At 36.1% G+C, this 23286-nt stretch overlaps 1 protein-coding gene across 1 annotated transcript in view; it reads left to right on the top strand.

Moving 5' to 3' along the window:
- inpp5d (inositol polyphosphate-5-phosphatase D) overlaps positions 1-23286 on the top strand; it is a 50950-nt gene that overhangs the window by 14484 nt on the left and 13180 nt on the right. The window contains exons 5-18 of the mRNA XM_056459926.1: positions 925-1065; positions 1167-1257; positions 1749-1826; positions 1908-1985; positions 3555-3678; positions 6748-6854; positions 8091-8193; positions 8642-8838; positions 10447-10564; positions 16622-16718; positions 16846-16984; positions 19057-19165; positions 22941-23029; positions 23155-23236. Of these exons, the coding sequence (XP_056315901.1) occupies positions 925-1065; positions 1167-1257; positions 1749-1826; positions 1908-1985; positions 3555-3678; positions 6748-6854; positions 8091-8193; positions 8642-8838; positions 10447-10564; positions 16622-16718; positions 16846-16984; positions 19057-19165; positions 22941-23029; positions 23155-23236 (1553 nt within the window). The remainder of the gene's footprint in view (positions 1-924; positions 1066-1166; positions 1258-1748; positions 1827-1907; positions 1986-3554; positions 3679-6747; positions 6855-8090; positions 8194-8641; positions 8839-10446; positions 10565-16621; positions 16719-16845; positions 16985-19056; positions 19166-22940; positions 23030-23154; positions 23237-23286) is intronic.

Genomic DNA, 23286 nt, shown 5'->3' with positions numbered 1-23286 from the left:
ATATTTGTACCAAAAATCATGCATTTAAGACATTTAATTGTTGCTTTAAAGGTTTATTGTAGAAGCTTTGAAATCAAAGTGGTGCTGATTTTTAAAAATCTATAATTTATGGCATTTGAAAATAAAATATTACCTAAACTAACCTTGTTTCAGCTTCAGACGTCATGGCAACAAACAGTGAATGTAAAGGCCTGTTCACTCGAAGCACAACTATAACTGTAAATATATTGCTAAATATATTTGCGTTCACACTCACGAACAATAAAAATCAATTAATTAATGTATTAATGTATGCTTTTCATTCAGCTTTCATTTGGGCATAAGCAGGAAATCTTTTTTTTAATGTATCAATTGAATCAAACTAATTTAGTGACTAATTTAGACACTGAAACTAGCAGCAGATACCAGAGATACTTTTATTTTTACACTCAATTCAATTAAAAATACCTCAATGTCTGGAAATACTTCCGTATTTGGCATTCTTTCACATGGTACAATAAATTGCTTTTTTTAAGATCATCATTATCTTTAAATAATCTTTGAAAACAGCTTCTTTACAGAGTTGTCTGTTGCTTTAAATTGCAGAATCTCTTTATATTTTAATGGCTTCTGACAGGCTGTAAGTGTTTATGATCTGGAAAAAAAGTGATCCCAAATATATAATTTCTCTATTTATCATTATAGTTGGGTCTTTTAGAACAATCTTATCTTTCTAGTTTTTGTCCTTGGTGTGAATGGGCTTTACTGCCTAAAGAAACATTCCAAACCATCTCCATAATCTTTTTTGTTGGTGTCCTGCTGCTTCTTTTCAGCAGAAAACTGAATTACACGTGCACATCTTTTAGAGTTTTTGGAAAATGTTGTTAGAGGCACATTTTCCAGTTGAGATCTAGTAAAGTAATACTTCTGTTGTTTGACATCTAGTCTACCAGAAGACCATCAGAAATCCATCCAGGATTATTTCCGAGCATCTGTTTGCCTAGATGCAGAACAGGTCCAGAATGGGAACCTGACTCTCCCTCACTTTAAAAAGCTCACACAGAGCATCTGCAAAAACCTAAACAGGTACGGTTAAAAAACCTGGATGCACTTATTCTGGATTTGACACTGCATCATCCATTGTGCATATGTTATGGACAACAACTGACATTCTTAATTTCTACTAGTGAAATTGCTCGAACACTTCCGAGTTTTGAGGCACTTCAGAAAGTTTTGGATCAACCACTGTCTCCTGGAGCTGGGAGGTTAAGAACTCAGGTCAGTAAACACAAATTAAATGTTCACTGAAATCTCTGTGTAAAGAATAAGGTTTATTAAGGTTAAGGTTAATTTATAGAAGTGTATAAGATGATAATTATTTTTGAATAAAACATAAGAAAATGCAACGTAGTCTGTTAAATAAAATCCAATCAATCATTCAATCAATAATATCAAATATTTGTGTCAGAATGACTTGATTGTAACAGCAGTGTATATATATATATATATATATATATATGTATATATGTATATATGTACAATTTAGGGTTAAATTGCAGATTGTTTTTTCAAGCACATGAATATTTGAGACACATTGCACAATTAACCACTAGGTTACAGATGTTTGAACCAAAAAAAGTGTTGCAATACTCGTCATTTCCCCTACAGACAAGAAATGAGAAAAGACATGGTCTGTTGTGGTATTTCAAATAAGAAAAAACTAAGAAAATTCTAAAATTACACATCTGTTTATTTTATATCTTTTCTAGCTCTCTGCTGATGCAAATCCATCCGTGGCTTTCAGACTGGAGCAACTGACTAAGCTTATACAATCAATAGAAGACAAGGTATCACTAGTCATTCTTTATGGATGAAACTGCTTTTGAAAACTTTATAGTGAATTAATCTTAATTTAATACATTTTTCAGACCAAGAATGCTGTGTTCGAATTTTCGGGATATGATGGAGGCCACAGAAATTCACTTATTCCTCCTGTGACGTTTGAAGTAAGACATTTTATACTATATACATTTATTTTATATATGGGTACATATAAACAGAAAAAAAATATGCATTTTCCTGAATGTGAATTTTTTTGTTTCATTTATTTATTTATTTATAAAAGTGTCACTTTATTTTGATGGTCTGTTTGTTAAATATACATGCCAATTAATTCTCATTAGATTATAAGCAGACTGTTAGGTTGGGGTTAGGGTTGAGGTTAGGGTTAGTGTAAGTTGACATGTACTTGCAAAGTTTCTTATAGTTAGTTAAATGTCTGCTGAAGGAGCAGTATCAACAGCTATTAAGCAGACAGTCTAATAATACTCAAATGGACCATCAAAATAAAGTGTTACCAAAACAAGATGTCTGCTAAAATGTAATTCATTGTAACAACATGTACAATGTATATGTTTATATATATATATACTCTTGTTACACTGAAATACAATTTAGCTGACATCTATTCTCTAAAAAATACAGGCATATTTAAAATACATGTCAGGCATCTTTAGAACAAGAATCATTTCATGACTAATTTAAAGATCACATTGATGTCCAAAAATGCTAATTAATTGCCATTATAAATCTTTGTAATTTACCAACTAAATTTCTACACACTAGGTTTTACTATGGTGAAAATTACAGGGGGCAGGGGGGAGGATGTTGACCCACCCTAAAGATTGGAAGTGGTGTGAGTGAGGCCAGCAGGTGATGCTTAACCTGTGGTCTGTGCGAGTCCTAATGCCCCAGTATAGTGAAGGGGACACCATACTGTCAGTCGGCGCCGTCTTTCGGATGAGACCTTAAACCGAGGTCCTAATTCTCTGTGGTCATTTAAAAATCACATGGCACTTCTCGTAAAGAGTAGGGGTGTAACCTCTGTGTCCTGGCCAAATTCCTACCATTGGCTCATCCCAATCATCGCCATTCACTGAATTGGCTCTATCACTGTCTCTCCACTCCACCTATAGCTGGTGTGTGGTGAGTGCACTGGCTGCTGTCTAAGTGGATGCTGCACACTGGTGGTGGTGTAGAGCCCTCCCTCATGATTGTGAAGCGCTTTGGGTGTATACACAATAAATGTGCTATATAAATACACATTACATTACATTGTATTACAGCACACCCTAATTAATGCTTGATTCACCCTTGAAAGGGAAGAGGGATTGGGCTGCAGAAAGATAATTAAAAGAAACATTGGATGCAAATCATTATGCTGATTGATGCAATTTCTAGTTTATATTGCATTTATGATAAAGAATTTGTTGCATGATTATTATTACTGAGTCATAAAGTGTAACTTCCTTCCTGCTCCTCGTAATGATGTCATAATAATGAAAGCACAGACGTTTCTGCTGCTGCTGTTCTGCTCTACAAAACCACAGGCAAATAAGAGAGACTCATGTTTGTCTATGTGCGAGATATGCAATGACGTTTGAATTGGTTACCTCTGTACACAGCCATCAAAGAGAACCTTTGTAACTGTTAAAAAAAACTAGGACACCCACGTCAGAAATGATGCACTTCAAATTTTACTGATGTCATTTTACTGTCCTTTTCTGTGTTACCAGGTAAAAAGTGACTCCCTTGGTATTTCGAACAAAATGTACCTCAAAGTAGACGTGGAAGGTGGCAAGGTTTACTTCAAGAAGTCCAAAGATGGACCTGAGGATAAATATTTTGTGCACAATAAAAGTATGCCAAACCACTTTATCACTGATATAACCATACTTATTTGAATTTGACAACATATATCAATATTGACATGTCGGTTAGTCTTTATTGCTAAATAAACCTGAAAGGATGGTAAGCAGTCGTCATTTTGAAGGCTTGCCATTTTCTTTTTTGCTGAATTTGCATAAAAAACTGGTTTCACCACACACTTTATTATGTACACCTTGCTAGTTCAGGGTTAGAGACCTGTTTGCCTTCAGAACTTCCTCAAAATGTCTTTGATTCAGTAAGGTACTGGCCAATACTGACATGATAGCATCACATGATTTCTGCAGATTTGTTGACTGAACATGCATGATCTGAATCTTTTGGTGGGTGAGATTTTGACAAATAAGATTACCATCAATGTTGATCCAGGAACATCATTCATATTCAAAAAATTATTTCATACCTAATCCCTAACCCCAGCTAGACCCCATTTACTGGGGCAAAATCGCCAGTGCCCCAGTAAATACTTTGAGATACGATTTACTTTATATGCAAGTTTATTCATTAAGAGTGGTAATCCCAGAATAAAGACGTTATTCTCTATGTGCAACCAAACCAACGCTGATGAAAGCAATGCAGTGTAATCAAAAAGCGAACTGAGCATGTGCGCAGAAAAAAAACCCATACCCGCGCGCCTCACGCTCCGCTCCTGCTTGACGCTGACGTGCTGCTCTGCTACCCATGTACAGTAAGTCCCAGTAGTGAACATGCATGCCGAAAAAATAGCCAGCGTAACAGTGTTTTATATGGAGGTTGTCGGCACGCAATGAGTCGACAAAACAAAATTTAAATAATATGATGGTGATATTTTGTATGAAGCAAATAGGAGGGATGATGAGTTAGGAAGGTAAGACTTAATAAACCTAATTCTCGGCCATGAGTCAGGTCTAAGACAACACACAACTGATAATTCTCAGTTCATCCTCTAACATCCTTTCTTGTATTCTACAGAGTTGTCTATAGAATTTCATTGTAATAAAATTTATATTTATGCAAAAGATTTCTTAAATTATCTTAGAATCATTCCAGTTGTGTCTTTAGATTGTGTCCCAAATACATTTAGGATTCATTTCTGTTATTTATTTAGAATAATAATTGTATAATAACAATAATACTATTTATTTATTTACTATTTATTTATTTTTTGGAGGGGGAGCTGTGCCCCAGTAGAGCTTTAAGTCTTGCAACGCCCCTGCCTAACCCTACCACTAAACACTACCACTGCTAATTTAGTTAGCAGTTGGATGACAGGGATCTAGAAGCAGCCTATCTATGAGCCTAAACATAACCTGTAAATGTATCTGTTAAATCTGATTGCCTGAATGTATTGTTGTTCCAGGATCAACACATATGTTGATTCTGGAACATGTCTTACTTGGGAAAATCAAGCCAACCATTTCTCATGAGATCAAAGTTTCTGTATTGGACTATGGGTTTGGTGACTGTGGAGTCCAGTTGAGTGAAGTGAATTCACTGTCAAGTTCAAGAAAGTAGTTTTAGAGGATTTATGCTTTGTGACATTGTCATGCTGGTAGTGGCATCACAAGATGTGAACACTGTCGTTTGGTCATAATGGAATGCACATGGTCAGCAACAATAGTCAGGTAGATTATGACATTTAATGCTCAGCTAATTCTAAGGGGCCCAACTTGTGCTATGAGAATGTCCTTCTTATCATTAGACCACTAGCATATCCAAGACCAGATAGGTCCATTCTTCCTTGTTGTTTACACCAAATTCTGACTCAATCATCCCATTGCTGCAGCATGGCGAGTGGTTACTTGTATAGTGCTGCCTTTCTTCATGCTTGAACCAATCATATCATTCTCCACAGACGTTTTTACCTACAGACCTGCCACTCAGCAGTGTTTCTCAATCCTGGTCTCATACACCACTGCTCTGCATCTTTCGCATGTCTCTTTTATTTTCACACTTGATTCAGATAGCCAGCATTTTAGAAGAGTTCCATGCATGAACTGTGTTCCAATTGGCAGGTCCCTACAAAGTGGGCTCTGCTTCCTACTTCCCTCTCCTTTGTGGCTCACTACTTGAGCATGAGAAATGTTTATTACACTTCAGAACATTCACTCATGGATTTGTATAACAGAACTGCCTGCAAAGACTCCTTACTAAAATGGCGTTAAGTGTGAAATAATAAACCTCTGCACATAAATACAATATAAAATCACATATCACATGAATGACTTTTGAATGAAATCATAGTGGAAAATTCCATATATTCCACTCTGCAGGGCACATGTGGTCATATTAAAACAAATGTCTAAAGTGAAATGAGAAAAAAAAGTGCAGTGTGTGGTGGGGTGCCACGCAAGGACCAGTATTAAGAAACAGAGGGTGGCATCTAGATCTTCGGTGTTCATCTTCCTGGCTCTGTTGCTAGCAACCAGGACATCCTTCTGTCCAGACTGGACAATTGCATTGCTCTCATGGGAGGCCAAGCACTATCAAACCTGATCCGGAATAGGTCAGCAAGACTTACAATATCAGAGTTATTTGCCCTTCAGAAGCTTGTAGTTGCAAGTGTATTTGCAAGTGAGGCAAATTAAGGTCATCTTTAATATTATTATTGTTGTTTTAGGGTTTTTTCAAATTTTATTAGACAGGACAGTATAGACAAGAAATTGTGGGAGGCAGAGAAAGGGGAAGGATTGGCAAAGCACCTCGAGCCGGGAATTGAACTCAGGTCACCATGAGCAGTTCAGTACTATCCTCAGTTGGCGCACACTTAACCACTAGGCTTTAAACAGCTTGTTTTCATCAACATTTACCATCAATCTTTTCCCTTCACCAGAACTTTCTATTCCTCACAAAAATAAAGAAAAAACTTTCTGTGTTTCTATTGTCCTCATTTGTTATGCATTTGCAATAATGGGCAACTAAGCAGGTGTACCTAATAAAGTGGCCATTTGGTGAATTTTGAACCAGTCATAATCTAGTGTTCTAGAGAATTTAGAGTCATGTAAATGTGTGAAACCCCTTAAATAATTTGATAACTGGAACATGCAAAATTCTTATTTGCAGTCTTGCAGTTGGTGAAGTCACAGAAGATGCACAACAGACTAGTATTGGTGGTAGAGACAGAGAAAGGCAAAACTCAGAGCAAAGACTTTGTCTTTGATGACACAAAGGTAAAATCCTTACTGCTAATGTTTTTTCATGTTACCCTCACTCACTTTTCTTCTACTTATCAATGCTTTTTCAGGGATTACATACAGGGATTACAGACTGTAACAATGAAATGCTTTCAGATGTCAGTTTTTTAGGCAGAAACATAAATGAACAACAATAACACACTGTATACACTAATGTTGTCTTTACTTAAACAATTAAGTAAAGTTGACAGAACATAACTTAAAATTTGCCATTTTGGTCCTATCACTATAAAATATGAGTTCATTTAACTCATGTACCATAAAAATGCATAAACTTAAGATTTCAAGTGTAGTGAGCTCAAAATCACAATTAATCCTTTGAAAAAAATAGGCCGTTTTCACAAATGTAGTCTTGACTGTAAAATTCTAATATGTGCAACCTTTTAAGTACAAGGTCTTTTTTTAAATCAGAAAACAAATGGCTTCAGGTATAATTATTCATCATAATGTGAGTAAATGGCAACTTATTTTTTGTTTAAAATTTATTTAATAAAAATGCTGTTCCAATGGAACTACAGGGCACTAGAGGTCAGACACCTGGAATGTATAATAGGTGAGTGGGTGAACGAAGAAGAGATTTAGTTGTGGTAGAGGCATGGTTCCTTGGAGCTACTTCAAAATGTTTGTATTGTGAACTCCTAGTTGGGAAACCTTGCGTTTTAAGCTCAGCCTAAGGACTTCCTTATTGTCCAGATAACGGAATGTTTGGAAAATGTATTGGTATGCTGTCTGAATAAGATTTGACAGTTTGGATACCATCATTATGAAGTTTCATTCCTCAATTTCAATCCTCAAGTAGATCAACATATTTCCACGCACTCAATGTTTTTTTTTACTCCAAATCAGTGACCAGTTTTTTTTTTTTTTTTTTTTTTTTTTTTTTTGTTATGCTTATCTTATGGAAAAGGTCATCATCCAACAGCTTTTTAGTACTCAGTTTGGTGAAGTGAACAATTTAAGTATAATCTACTTAAGTACAAAGTTTGGCGAACTGAACAATTTAAGTATAGTCTACAAAACAGACAAGTTAAATAAACTTAAATATGCAAGTTTTGGCATACTCCATTACTCAATTAAATTGAGGCAACAAGTTTACTCAATTAATTTAGTTCAGTCAACTTATTGGGGTTTTCAGTGTACTGTTTCCATGTTTTTTGTATATGATTTCAATGTATCACTGTGTAAATGTGTATTTTTAAAACACCTATTTAGAAGAGAGAAGGCTTTTGCCAGCTTCTTCAGCAGATGAAGAATAAGCACTCAGGAAAACCTGAGCCGGATATGATCACCATCTTTGTTGGCACTTGGAACATGGGTGAGATGTCTTAAGTCACATAACAAACAACCTTTTAAAGTGCTTAGACCTTTATAGAGGAGTATTACTGGGAGTATTACAACTATTATGGCCTATTTTTTGGAGCTGAAACACAAAATCTTGTGATAAAAGTGCAGCTACACTATGTTGATAATCTAACTAGCCTAATAAAAAAGAAGTGAAAACACACACTCAAGCAATTAAAAATGAAATGCACATAATATATCGCTAAAGAACCCACTTAAAAGTAAACTGAATGTAATGGTTCATACTCTCAATTGCATGTTATTGGCATCAGAATTAATAAAATGTATAGTAGTTTATGTTGCATTGATTGTAATAACACTTATTACCCTCTGACATGTGGGTGTAGTCCCAAGATTTGTTTGCTAAAAGAGATTCAGTTTGCAGCAACTATAGATTAAGAAAACCTTTTCTGTCCTTTCAGGAAATGCTAATCCACCACAAAACATCACTTCTTGGTTCCAGTCAAGGGGTCAGGGGAAAACCCACGATGACACAGCCAATCAAATCCCACATGACATCTATGTAATTGGGACACAGGAGGACCCGCTGGGTGAGAAAGAGTGGATTGAGACAATTAGAGGAGCCCTTAGAGATATAACCAACATTAGCTTCAAACAAGTAAGTAACAAAAAAAAACACTAGAAAGGATGTGGGTGCTTTGTGATTTCCATATTATGTTGGATCGTTATTGCTATGACTACAGATGCTATGCTAATATATACACAACCCCAAATCAGACAAAAGTACAGCATGGAAATAGCAAATAAAAAAGAAAGAAGTGATTTCTAAATTTACTTTGACTTGTATTTCATTGCAGACAATACAACAGCACATTTTTAAATGTGTTCCTCATGATTTTTCTTTTTTGTTAACATGTATTTCAATTTTGGTTCTTGCAGCACATTTCAAAAAAGGTTTTAACAGTAAAGCATTTAGTACTTTGTAATGTTACCATTTCTTTTCACAACACTTAGAAGATATTTAGGGACTCAAGACACCAAGTGATGGCACGTGAAGTGTTTCAGGTGTAATTTTGTCCCATTCTTCCTGCAAACAAGTCTTATGGTGGGCAACAGTACGAGGTCTTTGTTGTTGCATTTTAGAGAACACATTCTCTATTAGAGACAGGTCAGGACTGCAGACATGCCAATCAAGCACCTTAATCCTCTTCCTCTGCAGCCAGGACTGTGTAATGTGTGCAGAATGCGGTTTTGCATTGTCTTGTTGAAATATGCATGGGCATATTTAGAAAAGAAGGGGGTATATTGTGCTCCAAAATCTTACATTGGCCAAGGGCACTGGCACAACCCCATACCATGACAGACCCCGGATTTTGAACTTGTTGCTGGTAACAGTCTGAATTAATTTTTTTGTTCTTTGGTCCGGAGCACATGGCGTCCATTTCTTCTGTTCATGTGACCACAGTGCAGGTTTTCAATGTGTGATGGTCCATCCAAGATGCCTCTGAGCCCAGAGAAGTTGGCGATGTTTCTGGACACTGTTAACATAGGGCTCACTGTTGTTAACTGGCATTTGTGTAACTTCATATTTGGTACTTCACAAAGGTTTGCCAAAGTAATTCTGAGCCCATGGGGTGATATCGCTTCTAGATGAATGAGGATTCTTGATGCAGTGGGATCTGCTTGCGCCCTTGTCGTTTACGCACTGAAATTCCTCCAGATTCCTTAATACTTTTAATTATGTTATGCTCTGTTGAGGGTGAAATATCCAAATGTCTTCCTATGTTTCTTCAAGGATCATTATTCTTAAATGATAAATTTAAATAATTTTCTTATGCATTTGATAGCAAACCGGTGATCCTCTTCCCATCTTTGCTCATAAAGGACTAGACCTTTCTTGGATGCTGCTTTTGTACCAAATCATGATTTCAATCACCTGTTAACACCACCTGTTTAAAATCACGTCATTATTTAACCAATTTACCTGATTACTAGCCCTAAATTGCTCCTGTCCTAACTTTTTTTGGAATGTGTTGCAGGTCTGAATGACAGGAAAGGATGCATATTTACAAATGAAACTAACTTTATATAAAAATATTTTGTGTTTATGTTGTCTGCAATGATAAATACAAGTCAAAGTAAATTTGCAAACCACTACTTTTATATTTTCATTTTCCATACTGTCCCAACTTTTTCTGATTTGGGGTTGTACTATTATTTAAAATATCCTAATTAAACAGTGACACTTGTGTGTTTGTTTTTACAGATCGCAACTCAGACACTGTGGAGCATCAGAATTGTGGTTCTAGCAAAGCCGGAACACGAGAACCGCTTCTCTCACATCTTCTCTGATAGTGTTAAAACTGGAATAGCCAACGCTCTAGGTTAGTTTATAGATTTTGTTGTCCCCTAAACAAACAAATAAAGCATATTAAGTTCATAAATCATACTAGTACACTGTAAAAATGATATTACAAAGAATTATGACAACAACAGTTTTTATATAACTTTAAAGTCTGTGTGAAATCAAAATTTACACTGTTTATTTTGCTAGCTCACATCGACTATGTTTATATGGACATCAGTAATCTAATTATTTGGCTTAATCTGAATAAGACAATAATATGATTAAAGTATTTAAATGAGTTGCTTTTAGAATGTTCCTTTCATATTCCCATTTTGCATCTTATAATACATGGTTTGAATAACATCATTATGTCACCATTCAATTGCTAGTTTCCTCCGGTGTTTCACACAACAACAGTTTGTGTTCATCATGGCACCATATGTGATTCTGGCCATTTTGTTTTTAATTTCAGTTCAGCTGCAGTTCAACTGCAGTTAATTTCTCACACTATGCGTGCAAACAGATGACAGCAGATACAAATTCTCAAAAGAAAGCCCAGCCCTCTACTCAATATTCCATTTCACATACTAAGAAATTCTCAGCAACTTCCGCTTCACACAGACTTTAAGTTTATCAGTTTTCAGCTAAATAATTTTAAGTTTAACATAGTATTTTAGTCAGTTGTTTAGAAAAGTTTAACTAGAAAATTTAAGGCAGCAAGAATTGTTTTAGAGTGTAGTTGTTATTTTAGAAACTATTATTCTTTCAGATCAGTACTAAATCTTCATTGGATACTTCATTGAATAACCTCTACTTAGTCTTTAGATACTAGTGCCTATGAATGAGTTACTTGTACCCAATTCTTATTTATTACACACTAATACTTTTACATTATTTTTACATTTACATTTAGTCATTTAGCAGACACTAGAGGAGGCATTCAGCATTACACACAAGAAGTGCTTATTATACAAAGGAACTGGCAGTGCTTAAAGAATTAGGATCTAGAGTAAGGTTTTTTATATGGAGAGAAAAGTTTTGAAAAGAGTTTTGATTTTGAAAAGAACTTCATTTGGATGGTCCATTTGAGTATAAGTTGACTGTTTGCTTAATATCTGTTGATAGTTCTCCTTCAACAGACATTTAACTGACTATAGGAAGCTTTGCAAGTATATGTCAATTTACACTAACCTCACAGTCTGCTTATAATCTAATGAAAATGAGATGGCATATAGATGCAATATAATTTAAATTCAACAAACAGACCACCAAAATAAAGTGTGACCAAGAGTGTTTCATGTGGTTTGTCAAGCCTACTCACCTGTGTGAAGCACAATTCATAATTGTATACCGTATTTAAATTTAAAATATAAATACTTTTTAGTTTTTTGGAAGAACATGTCAGGTGCAAGTATGCAAGTGTGGGTTAAAGTGTCAGAGAGATGAAAGAGTGTGTTTTTTACAAGTGGTTTGTCAAGCCCACTCACCTGTGTGAGGTATAGTAAGTTTGGGGCTGTCGTGTGGTGAGGTGTGGGAGAGAAGAGGGGGTCCTGGTTTTGTTCACAGAGGTTCAGGTGATTGCAGAATAGATTGTCAGTTGTTGTTTGAATGACACTAGTGAATCAGCAGTCTGTGTTGGAATTAAAAGATCTTTTCACCAACGTGGAACATTGAATAAAAAGGTTTTGGAAAATGACTTATAGCCTCTCTCAATGATGGTACCATAGGCAGCGCTCACTTCAGGAGCAGGTGGAGGTAAGAGGGTGCATTGCCAGTGGCTCTCCTGTCAGCAAGCAATGATTTGAACTTCATACAAGCCTCGATCGGTAACCAATGCAGAGAGATAAAGAGAGGCGTTACATAGGCTTTCTTGAAGACCAGAAGAGCAGCAGCGTTCTGGATCATCTGTAGAGGTTTAGGGGTGCAAGATGTGAGTCTAGCTACAAGGTAATAGTCCAGCCTTGAAATGTTAAGAGTTGTGCAGCATGATCTTTAAGAAAGGATCTGATTTTTCTGATTTTGAAAAATGCAAACCTGCATGATCGAGCTGTGTTAGCAATGTGCTCTTTGAAGGACAGCTGATCATCCAGTTCCTTACTGAATTCCATGGGTTAATAGAAGATTATAGCAGTTAAACTGAGAAATTGTGTTGAGTGCGTGGAGTTGCATGGAAGATGAGAAGTTCTGTTTTAGCCAGATTAGGCTGTAGGGAATGGTTTTTCATCCAACCAAGTGATCCTCCAGGCATTGTGAGATCCTTGCAGCTACCATTGATTCATTGGGATAAAATGAAAGATAGAGCTCTCCATCGTTGGCATAACAGTGAAAAAAGAAACCATATGATTGGATGATGGTTCGCAGTGATGTGGTGTAAACAGAAAATAGTCTCCTCTCCAGGCAGCTCTGAATGATCTGCCGGTGAGGTAAGACTCCAGCCTGCAGAGTGGGGTTCCAGTGATGTCCATTGAGGTGATGGTTGGCTGTAGAATCTGATGATTCACTGAATCAAAAGCAGCGAAACAATGATTTCGAACCTGCTTTGGCAATCTGCAGGGCTTCAGTGACAAAGAGTATTGCAGTCTCAGTGTGTCCACATTTGAAGCGTGACTGGTCGGCATCCAGAAGGTTATTGTGTGTTAAAGATGCTGTATGTAATAGACATGGGACGTTTTCAGGGTATACCGCGGTTTGGAAAAGTTAAGGTTTTAAAACCGTCAAAATTTTCTGTAATACCGTTCCTAAGGTATGTTTAAGATTTTTTATTTACATTATTTTTTTTTAGGACAACAGTATCTTCAGTAGAAAAAAATGTATAAAGATGACATTTTAAATTGTAAAAAAATCTGTTTTTTGAAATTAATAAAGACAGCAGAAGTCAATGATTTATTCGAATTATTTAGCCTGACAGGTTTACTGCTTCAAAATACTTTAAATCTTTCAAAATATAAAATATATTGTTTTCAAAGGGGGAAAAGGTTTTTGTTTTTCACCCAGATATTAAAAAATGAGATATTTTAGAGCAGTAATCACTATACCATGAAACCGTGATATTTTTATCCATGGTTATCACACTGTCAGAATCTTATACCGGCCCATGCCTAGTATGTTATGTTTTCTACTCTTCTAAAGCATAAAAATAGCATAATATGTTTGCAGATATTTAAGAAACATGCTAAGTAAACATTCTTGTTTAATCTGAAAAACAATATTCCGCTTTGAAAATGCAAGTTACGTGGCGGAACGACTGTCTTTGTTTTGGTTGTTTTAACCTGCCCACTGCCAGTTTAGCCAATTATATTTCAGCATCCCAGGTTGCCTTGTTGGAAAACAGCATATTTCATTTATTTATTCAGAAAGGCTCTCAAAGCATGCGTCTGTGACTGAAGTGTGACCTCCGGTGGACAGTAGCAGACTCCAAAATGAGACGCAGATTCAGAGTTTACATGAGGTTATTAATTAGCAAATAATATAAATATTACGGAATGTAAACATTAGTTGAGCAAGTTACCTTGTAACAATGTGTCCTAACAACATGCTATGACAAGATTTGCAGTGATAAGCAATTTGGCTGTTTGCACCAGACGAAACATACACAGAAATTTAAATACAGCCATTCAGAAGCACAGAATATGCACACACTCACGAAACGGAAAGGTTTTTAAACTCTTTAACATTATTAAATGTAGATGCTGAAGTCACAGTTCTAAAGTTCAAGTTCAAACAGTTTATTTTATTTTCAAGATCTGAGGTAAATTATCTGCTGCTGCTTTCAGAAGTGTGGCAATAAATGTCACGTAAAATGGCATTCAAACTCACATTCTTGGCATTTAACTCTACATAAAGCGCATGAGATGTACCTGAGGTGATCATTGTCTGTTCATCCTGTTGCTCAGCTGCAAGAAATATATCAATTTGAGGTGTTGGTTGGAACAACCGCCTTTTAATACGGAAAATATTCCTTCTATTGTGTGCCGTTGCGTTTATATAGAACATGATTTAAATCAGTCTTTAGGCTCAATCATTAGAATTGCTCCTGCTCCTGAATCTGGCAACTTGCATTTGCGTTTTTTTGATCCAGCAATGCAAAACCTAGTTCAACCACTGGGTGTCAAACTTACATACAGCACCTTTAAAAATGTGAAAATTTGGTTGAAAACAGCCCTTTCAGCGAGACCGGTCTGAAATGTTTAACTTTTGATTTTGTTTGAGCAGGGGGTACCCGGTTCTGGTTGAAAGTGGTTGGGAATGTGCCAATGTGGAGTGAGGTTTTAATGATGTGCATTGTGGCCGATGACCTGACATTTTATCCTACCCATCAGATTATGCTACAAACACTGTATTTGAATGGTTCTGAGGTTGAGGTTAGGGATTAGGACGGTTAGGGCAATATAACAGCTTCATATCACAGTACTCCACATTAAAATTTACACTGAATCTGATGGGGAGCATATTACGTCATCAAAATGTGCTGCCTACTTGTTGAATAGGAAGTAGGACAATCTGCCAAGGTAGAACAAATCGACAGAACACCGGCATTGTGGCCAGGTAAATGGTATGTGGGAGGGAATTGGGGCCAGAGGGCAGGTTGTGGGTAGGATCTGCAGAGGGGAAAGGTTTGGATACTTCTATAACTACCTCTATAAGGAGGGAGAAGGAAGAAGATGAATTTTCTTCAAAGGGTGTTGTTTGATGGAGATTTGTGATAAACTGCTAATTTGAGTGTTTTTTGTGTAAAAAAGGAGCCTAAATCATCAGCTGATACAGAGTTGGTGGAGGATGACAGAGCAGGGTATACAGTGTCCTGAATAGTTTGCGGGGGTCTGAAGAGCTGTCAAATGATGCCAGCTTGGCTTGATAGTTGCCATCTCTAAGAACATCTGAAAGCCATGGGTTAGAGGGCGAAGAGAACATTGACCTGGTGGCGAGAGGACAGATCTCATCTAGACAGGATGTTAAAGTGAACCAGAAATTTTCTGTTGCACTATTAACATTGAGAAGTGAGAACTGGGTGTGTGTGGGAAGAGAGGATGTGACGGTACAGGGGAAGTTTGTGTAGAACAGAGCGCGCAGGCTGCGTCTAAAAGAGACAGGTTGGGAGGATGGCAGTGTGGTTGTGGAAAGCAGTAAATCTGATGTAATGCTGAAGTAGTCTGAACTGTGGTATGGTTAACTGTGATTTTATAAGAAGTGCAATGTTTTGTGTAGATAAGTTGATTCCTTGATAGATACTTGTAGATAAGTTGTATATAACTATAACAACTATTACTTGTTGATAAGTTGATTCAAGTTGATTACTTCTTAAATAGACATGGGTACTTCTTTAGATACTGGTAAATTTTTATTAGATACTAATATTTATTTTCTAGGCATCAGTACTTATTAGATACTAGCATTAATTAAGTAGAAACTAGTATTAAACAGATAGTAGTACATATTCAGTAGATACTAACACTTTATTAACTACTAGTCACTATTTTTGTCACTAGTAAAAGTGTTTTTAAAAATTCTATTGACTTCTATCAACTATTTAGTTTTGACTAGTATGTATTTAATATGTGACTACATACATTCTTGGTATATTAGGTGGTTGGTACTTATTTTTAGATGCTAGTAGTTAGTCTTAGATTCTAGTACTTATTTAGGGTACACTTTATTTTAAGGTGTCATCGTTGCGACATTCATATACCTACTGTGTATTATTACTGACATGTACTGACTATGTGGTTAGGTTTAGGGTTAGTTACACATAATGACGCAGTATTAATTGTACATTAGTAAGTACATGGAACATGTGTAAGCACACCTTTATAATAAAGTGTTACCAATATTTATTATATACATATAAAAAGATCTTAGTTCCTATTTCACATATTAGGTTTTTCATTAGTCCCTAGTTCTTATTTATTAGATACTCATACCTAAATATATTAAATAGATCAAAGTACTTATTAAATAGGTTCTAGTGTCTTTTCAGTAGGTACTAGTAAGGATTAAATAGATTACATGCTAAAAGGCTTGTTTAAAATGTAACGCTAGCCACATATCACTTTTTATATAAAAAGCTAATTATTTATTTGTGTGTGTGTGTTTGTAGGAAATAAAGGAGCAGTGGGGGTCTCTTTTATGTTTAACAGAACCTCCTTTGGATTTGTCAACAGTCACCTGACCTCAGGAAGTGAAAAGAAACTGAGGTAAGCCACAACCCCAAAATCTGGCAGTGTCACAAATAACAAATTAACTTATGTGAGTAATAATAAAAGTACAATACAAAATCCGCACTGTTGCACATTCATTAACGGATTACTGTACTTTTTCTAGGCGAAACCAGAACTACGTTAGTATTCTGCGCTTTCTAAATCTGGGCGATAAGAAAGTTAATCCTTTTGACATCACACATCGCTTCACACACCTCTTCTGGCTGGGGGATCTGAATTATAGGGTTGACCTTCCATCAAACGTATGTCAACAAGAATGTGTATATACTCATACATGCTGTAAATATTTAGCATTTACATATTCCTTTAAATCTTACATAAGTTACATTTAAAAACTTTCAAAGACATAGATAAGTTTGTAGATGTGAACTTTTTGTATTATTAAAATACACTTACTGGCCACTTTGTTAGGTACACCTGTCCAACTGCTTGTTGATGCAAATTTCTAATCAGCCAATCATATAGCAGCAACTCAACGCATTTAGGCATGTTGACATGGTCAGGGCGATCTGCTGCAGTTCAAACCGAGCATCAGAATGGGAAAAAAGGTGATTAAGTGACTTCGAACGTGCCATGGTTGTTTTTACCAGACAGGCTGCTCTGGACATTTCAGAAACTGCTGATCTACTGGGATTTTCACGCACAGCCATCTTAATGGTTTACAGAGAATGGTCCAAAAGAGAGAAAATATCCAGTGAGCAGCAGTTCTGTAGGAGCAAATGACGTGTTGATGAAAAAGAGACTGGTTCGAGCTGATAAAAAGGCAACAGTTCCTCAAATAACCATTTGTTACAACAGAGTTATGCAGAGGAGCATCTCTGAACACACAACACATCCAACCTTGAGGCGGATGGGCTATAGCAGTAGAAAACCACACCGGGTGCCACTTCTGTCAGCTAAGAACAGGAAACTGAGGCTACAATTCACACACTCACTAAAATTGGACAAAAGAAGATTGGAAAAACGTTGCCTGGTCTGATGAGATTGGCGTCAACAACTTGAAAGCATGGATCCATCCTGCCTTGTATCAATGGTTTAGGCGGGTGGTGGTGAAATGGTGTGGGGGATATTTTCTTGGCACACTTTTGCCCATTAGTAACAATTGAGCATTGTGTCAATGCCACAGCCTACCTGAGTATTGTTGCTAACCATGTCTATCCATTTGTGAACACATTGTTCCCATCTTTTGATGGCACTTCCCACTTCCAGCAGGATAATGTGCCATGTCATAAGGCGCAAATCATCTCAGACTGGTTTCTTGAACATGAAAATAAATTCACTGTACTCAAATGGCCTCCACAGTCACCAGGTCTCAATCCAATAGAGCACCTTTGAGATGTGGTGGAACGGGAGATTCGCATTGTGGATTTGCAGCTGACAAATCTGCAGCAACTGCATGATGCTATCATGTCAATATAGACCAAAATCTCTGAGGAATTTTCCAGCACCTTGTCGAATCTATGCCACAAAGGATTAAGATAGTTCTGAAGGCAAACCCGGTACTGGTAAGGTGTACCTAATAAAGTGGCCGGTGAGTGTATATATTTAGAATTACTCGAATGAAAAGTGTATTTAATGCATGTCAAATGCAAATAGATATATAAATAAGTACATTTATTTGTATAAATTGTGTATAAAAAAATGTTTTTACCCATTTGTTTTTACCCAATGTTTTTACCCAAAAAAATCCTTTCAAATTTTCTTTAAAATTGATTATGAATAAATGGATTTTTATAAATTCTTTAAACAAGGTTTTACATTTGTTAGGAAAACGTTTTTTTTTTTTTTTTATCAGTGAAAGTACATTGATAATACATTTTATATAAATTCACGTTCATAAATTTAATTTAATGCAGACATCAAAATAGCATGTGTTTGCAATGAGTTTCATTGCAATTCTCTATAAAAAAATATCTAAATCATCTCTGATTAATTGCAATATTTATTAATAAATTATTACAATTAAAAGTTACATCTGTTCATTTTTCCCATAGACTTGAGTTTAGATGGACTAACAATGAACAATACATTTTTATTAATATTTACAAAGATGAAAAAATACTCTAACAAATGTACTTATAATCTTAATGTTGATCAAAAGAAAAGAAAAAAAGAAAGGACATGATCGTGCTTTGAGTCAGTTACCCACACTTTGATGCCTTGCGGCAAGAAATGTCTTTATGGTTTAGAGTGGTTAGTCGTATTCAGAACAGGCAGTTCCTCTATTAAGATGAGAACTGTCACGTACAGCAGCTCCTGACAACCAACTGACAGGAAAAGAAGAAACCTTTGCATATTTGTTTGCTCTTTGCAGGAAGCAGAGAACATTGTGATGAAGATCAAACAGCAACAGTATCAGGAGCTGCTGGCTCGAGATCAGCTGAACATAGAGAGAGGAGAGGATAAAGTCTTCTTAGAATATGGTAAGAGCTCAGCTACCTTTCACTGACTTCAGTTCACTAAACCGATCCACAGTTCTGACCATGGTTAATATGTACAATGAATATCTATTCGTAAGCTATCAAATCAAAATACAGTTTGTGCATAATGTTCCTATTATGTTCATTATTTCCATTATGTTTTACTCATCTACACATATTCAATGTTCATCTTTAGTTCAAATAGACAGACAAATATTCTTCAGCAATAGAAAGATGAAGTCAACTTTTTCTCTGTTTAATTTGACCCGAATTCAATTAAATGCGCAGTGGTGGTCATGAGTGGCACAGTATCCAAATTCTGGCAATTTCAGTAAATCCAATCACAGCCACTTGGTCATGACACTAAACCATTGTTTTCGTAGCGTCAAATAACCATTTCCATCACCATTTTTGGCTAGTAACAGTCTCAGTAAACTTACTCAATGTCCATCTCTGGTCCAAGCTAACAGGGCCAGCTAAAATTTTAAACTGCAAAAAAAATAAAACAAATCAACTTCCACTGATGTGAAAAATTAGGCCAAAATGTCCCAGTGAATGCATAAAGAGGAACTTGTTAGGACATTTCTTTCAGTATGTTGATTTACTTCCATCTGAAGTAGAATATTGATTAGGGGTGGAGCTTTCTTTTTGTGCATCATTCCCTCCTAGCAAACAGTAAGAGGGGTATGGTTAAGAATATTGTGAATGAAGCCATCAAACTGACGAAAAACCGCTGCTCCAAAAACTGAAGCAAATTGTCAACATTTGCTTGAAGATTACCAACAACTTTTTTATCAGTGGATTAACTTTCACATACACTGTAAAACTCAAAAAGCTAAGGTAACTCAAACCATTTGAGGAAACTGATGGCAACAAACCATTTAAGTTCAAAAACTAATCCTAAGGAGTACTGTGAACTTAATCCATATGAGTAAACGAAGCAATTTGAACACAGTAAAACACGATAAATGAAGAGAACTCAAACCGAGTACTGTAAAAGCCAATAAGTTAAGGCAACTCAAACCGTTTGAGGAAACCGATTTCAACAAACTATTTGAGTTGAAAACTAATCTATATGAGTACTGTGAACTTACTCCATTTAAGTTAAAGTAATGAGGTATTTAATTAACTCATTACCTTCAACACTGAGTTCAAAACTCTTTTTAAATGACCAGAATTAACTTTCAGTCAATTTTGAGTTAACTACACTCATTTTATTTGATTAAGTTGACTGTTGGGTTTAACAGTGTATTAATTGTTCACATAAAGAAAAAAATGTGTGCACCAGCAAAATAAACATTGTAAATTTTGATTTGAATGGACTTTTAAAATCCAACCCAAACTCCTGTAGATCTGATCACAAGCACACAATAATGACACCATGCATGTTTACAGCATAGGTCTCAAACTGGATTCCTGGAGGGCCGCAGCTCTGTTTTGCTCCAACCCTAATCAAGCAAAGCTGATCTAACTATTCAAGGTGTTCAAAACAACTAGAGATTATTATGCTGTGTTCACACCAGACAAGGTACGCGCAGATAAATCGTGTATGAATAGACGCGTGAACATTTTGTGTTTACTTGTTTCATTCGCGCGTCAAATTCACTTCACAACAGATGCAGATTCGCGTCATGGGCAGAGTTTATGTCTGCCTGGTGACTCTAGCTTCGTTGCTAAATGGCTAACATGGATTTTATTGAGAGAATAGTTGTGTTTATGTGCTTTAGGAAGATAAACAGCGTCGATTCGTTTGGAGCCGTGCCTGAGTCCACTAGATCCATTCTGAGGTGCACCCAGCTCTGTGAGCTTATAAACTCCTTCAGAAACTACATCTGGATGATAGAAGCTGTCATCAGTGCTTCTGACTGAGCCGAGCCCAGTTTGATGAACTGTTGTCCATTGTTGGCAGGAGGATTTCCCCACGGAACACCAACAACAGGCGCTTTGTCATAATCACAGCCCTACAAGAGAAAGCTCCTGATTGGTTAACGCGGCACGAATGTCCACTAAAGTTTAGATTTTCCAACTCGAGCAATTCAATCGTGCAAAACGCTCAACTTACATCGCTTCATTCGCGCAAATCTTGTCATTCACGGAGCCTCATTCGCACGTATTGTGCCGCAGGATGTCTATTTGCGTGTTTGCATTGACTTAACATGTAAATCACTCACACTTGACACTTCTTTTGTCTGGTGTGAACGTAGTTTTAAGCAGGTGTGAGTTGGAGGTGGTTGGACCCCAGACCTCTGTGGGGGGGAGGGGGGGGGGGGGCGGGATTGCGTCATATATTTTTTTTTTTTACATTTTTTAGCAGTGGAGGATTAGGAGATCGATCATGTTGGCTTAGTTTATTTCATCCCCTGGCTGACCAAAAAATGGACAAATTTGTAATTGGTCCTTCACAAAAAAGATTCTCACTGGTTCGCTTTCTAATAGTAATGACCCAAGCATACTGGACCCAGGTGAGGAAGCTCCAAACATTTCGAGTCACAGCGCTAGCATTGCTGAAAACATGAAAGACCAAAAAAAGTTGCCTGAATTGTGGTTTTATTCTATTTTCTCGAAGCAAAGAGTCCTTGACCCAGCCAAAGTGCATTATCTGCGCCAAAGTTCTTGCTAACGAATGCATGAGGCTGGCCAAAATAATAAGACATTTGCCGACAACTCATCCCAAATACCGCTAGGTGTACCCAAAACAAATGGCCTACTAATGTTTTGCTTTTATACTTTAGATTAGGCTATTATTTGTGCATAAACATATAGATATATTAATAAATATACCGTTTGTTTGAATTTTTTTATCATACCTACTGCAAACTTATATGAGCGATAATATCATTAAATGTGGAAGGGGGTCTTACAATATTTTCCAGCGGAAAAGGGGGTCTCAGGCAAAAAAAAAAATGTTGGGAACCACTGCTGTAGACTATCAAAAAATATATAGCTTAAAGGGGTTTTTTTATATTCTAGCCGAAATAAAAAAATAAGACTTTCTCTAGAAGAAAAAATATTATCAGACATACTGTGAAAATTTCCTTGCTCTGTTAAACATAATCTGGGAAATTTAAAAAAGAAAAAAAAAAATCAAAGGGGGGGCTAATAATTCGGACTTCAACTGTATATATATATATATATATATATATATATATATATATATATATATATATATATATATATATATATATATATATATATAAACTTAGAACCAGTTTTAAAAATGTAGAACTTCATGCTGTTAAAGTGGAGAATTTTCATTAAGAAGTCATAGATATGGAGATTGCATTTTAAAGACTGCATATTGCATGGGGACACATTGCAGTACGTATTTGTTTACAAATTCTATACATTGTTAAAGTGTATGAGGTCTTGAATTTTTTTGCAAAGAAGCACATAAAAATAAGCCAGGACACTAAAAACAACTGAAAAACCAATGCTATTTCATGCCAATTCATAACTTTTTGATTTAGTGGCTAGTCTGTATGAATTAGCATTTTTGCCAAACTAAAAGACATTCTCCCAGGAAATACTGTAAACATTTCATTGCTCCTTTAAACATTACTTGAGAAATATTTGAAAGCAATAAAAAAAAATCAAAGGAAGGCTAATCATTTTGCCTTAGCATAACTTGCATATCTTATCAAATTTCTTAAAGTCCCTATAACAAGACCATTTAGTGCCAACTCCATGCTAAAAATGTGGTTTGTCTGTCTATATAAACATGTGCTAATCAGGTGTATCTTTTAATCCTTGTTGTGTGTGTGTTTTTTTTTCATTACAGTGGAGGAGGAGATTACATTTGCCCCCACTTATCGTTTTGAGAGAGACACACGGGAGAGATATGCCTACACTAAAGCCAAGGCCACAGGGGTACAGTGTGAAAGCCACCACACATTTGAACAACCTTCCCCATAGAGCAGATGCATTGTAAAACTAGATTTTGTACACGTATTTAATACTGAAAATCCTTTTTATATAAATATATTATCTCACAGACAAAATACAACTTGCCCTCGTGGTGTGATCGTGTGCTTCGCAAGTCCTACCCTTGGGTGCATGTGGTTTGCAACTCATATGGTTAGTCTATTGAATATGAAATGCACATTTCCAAGGGTGTGTTTACATTT

This window comes from Danio aesculapii, chromosome 6, assembly GCF_903798145.1.
Source record: "Danio aesculapii chromosome 6, fDanAes4.1, whole genome shotgun sequence".
Taxonomy (NCBI): Eukaryota; Metazoa; Chordata; class Actinopteri; order Cypriniformes; family Danionidae; genus Danio; species Danio aesculapii.
This window is presented reverse-complemented; position numbering and strand designations above follow the sequence as displayed.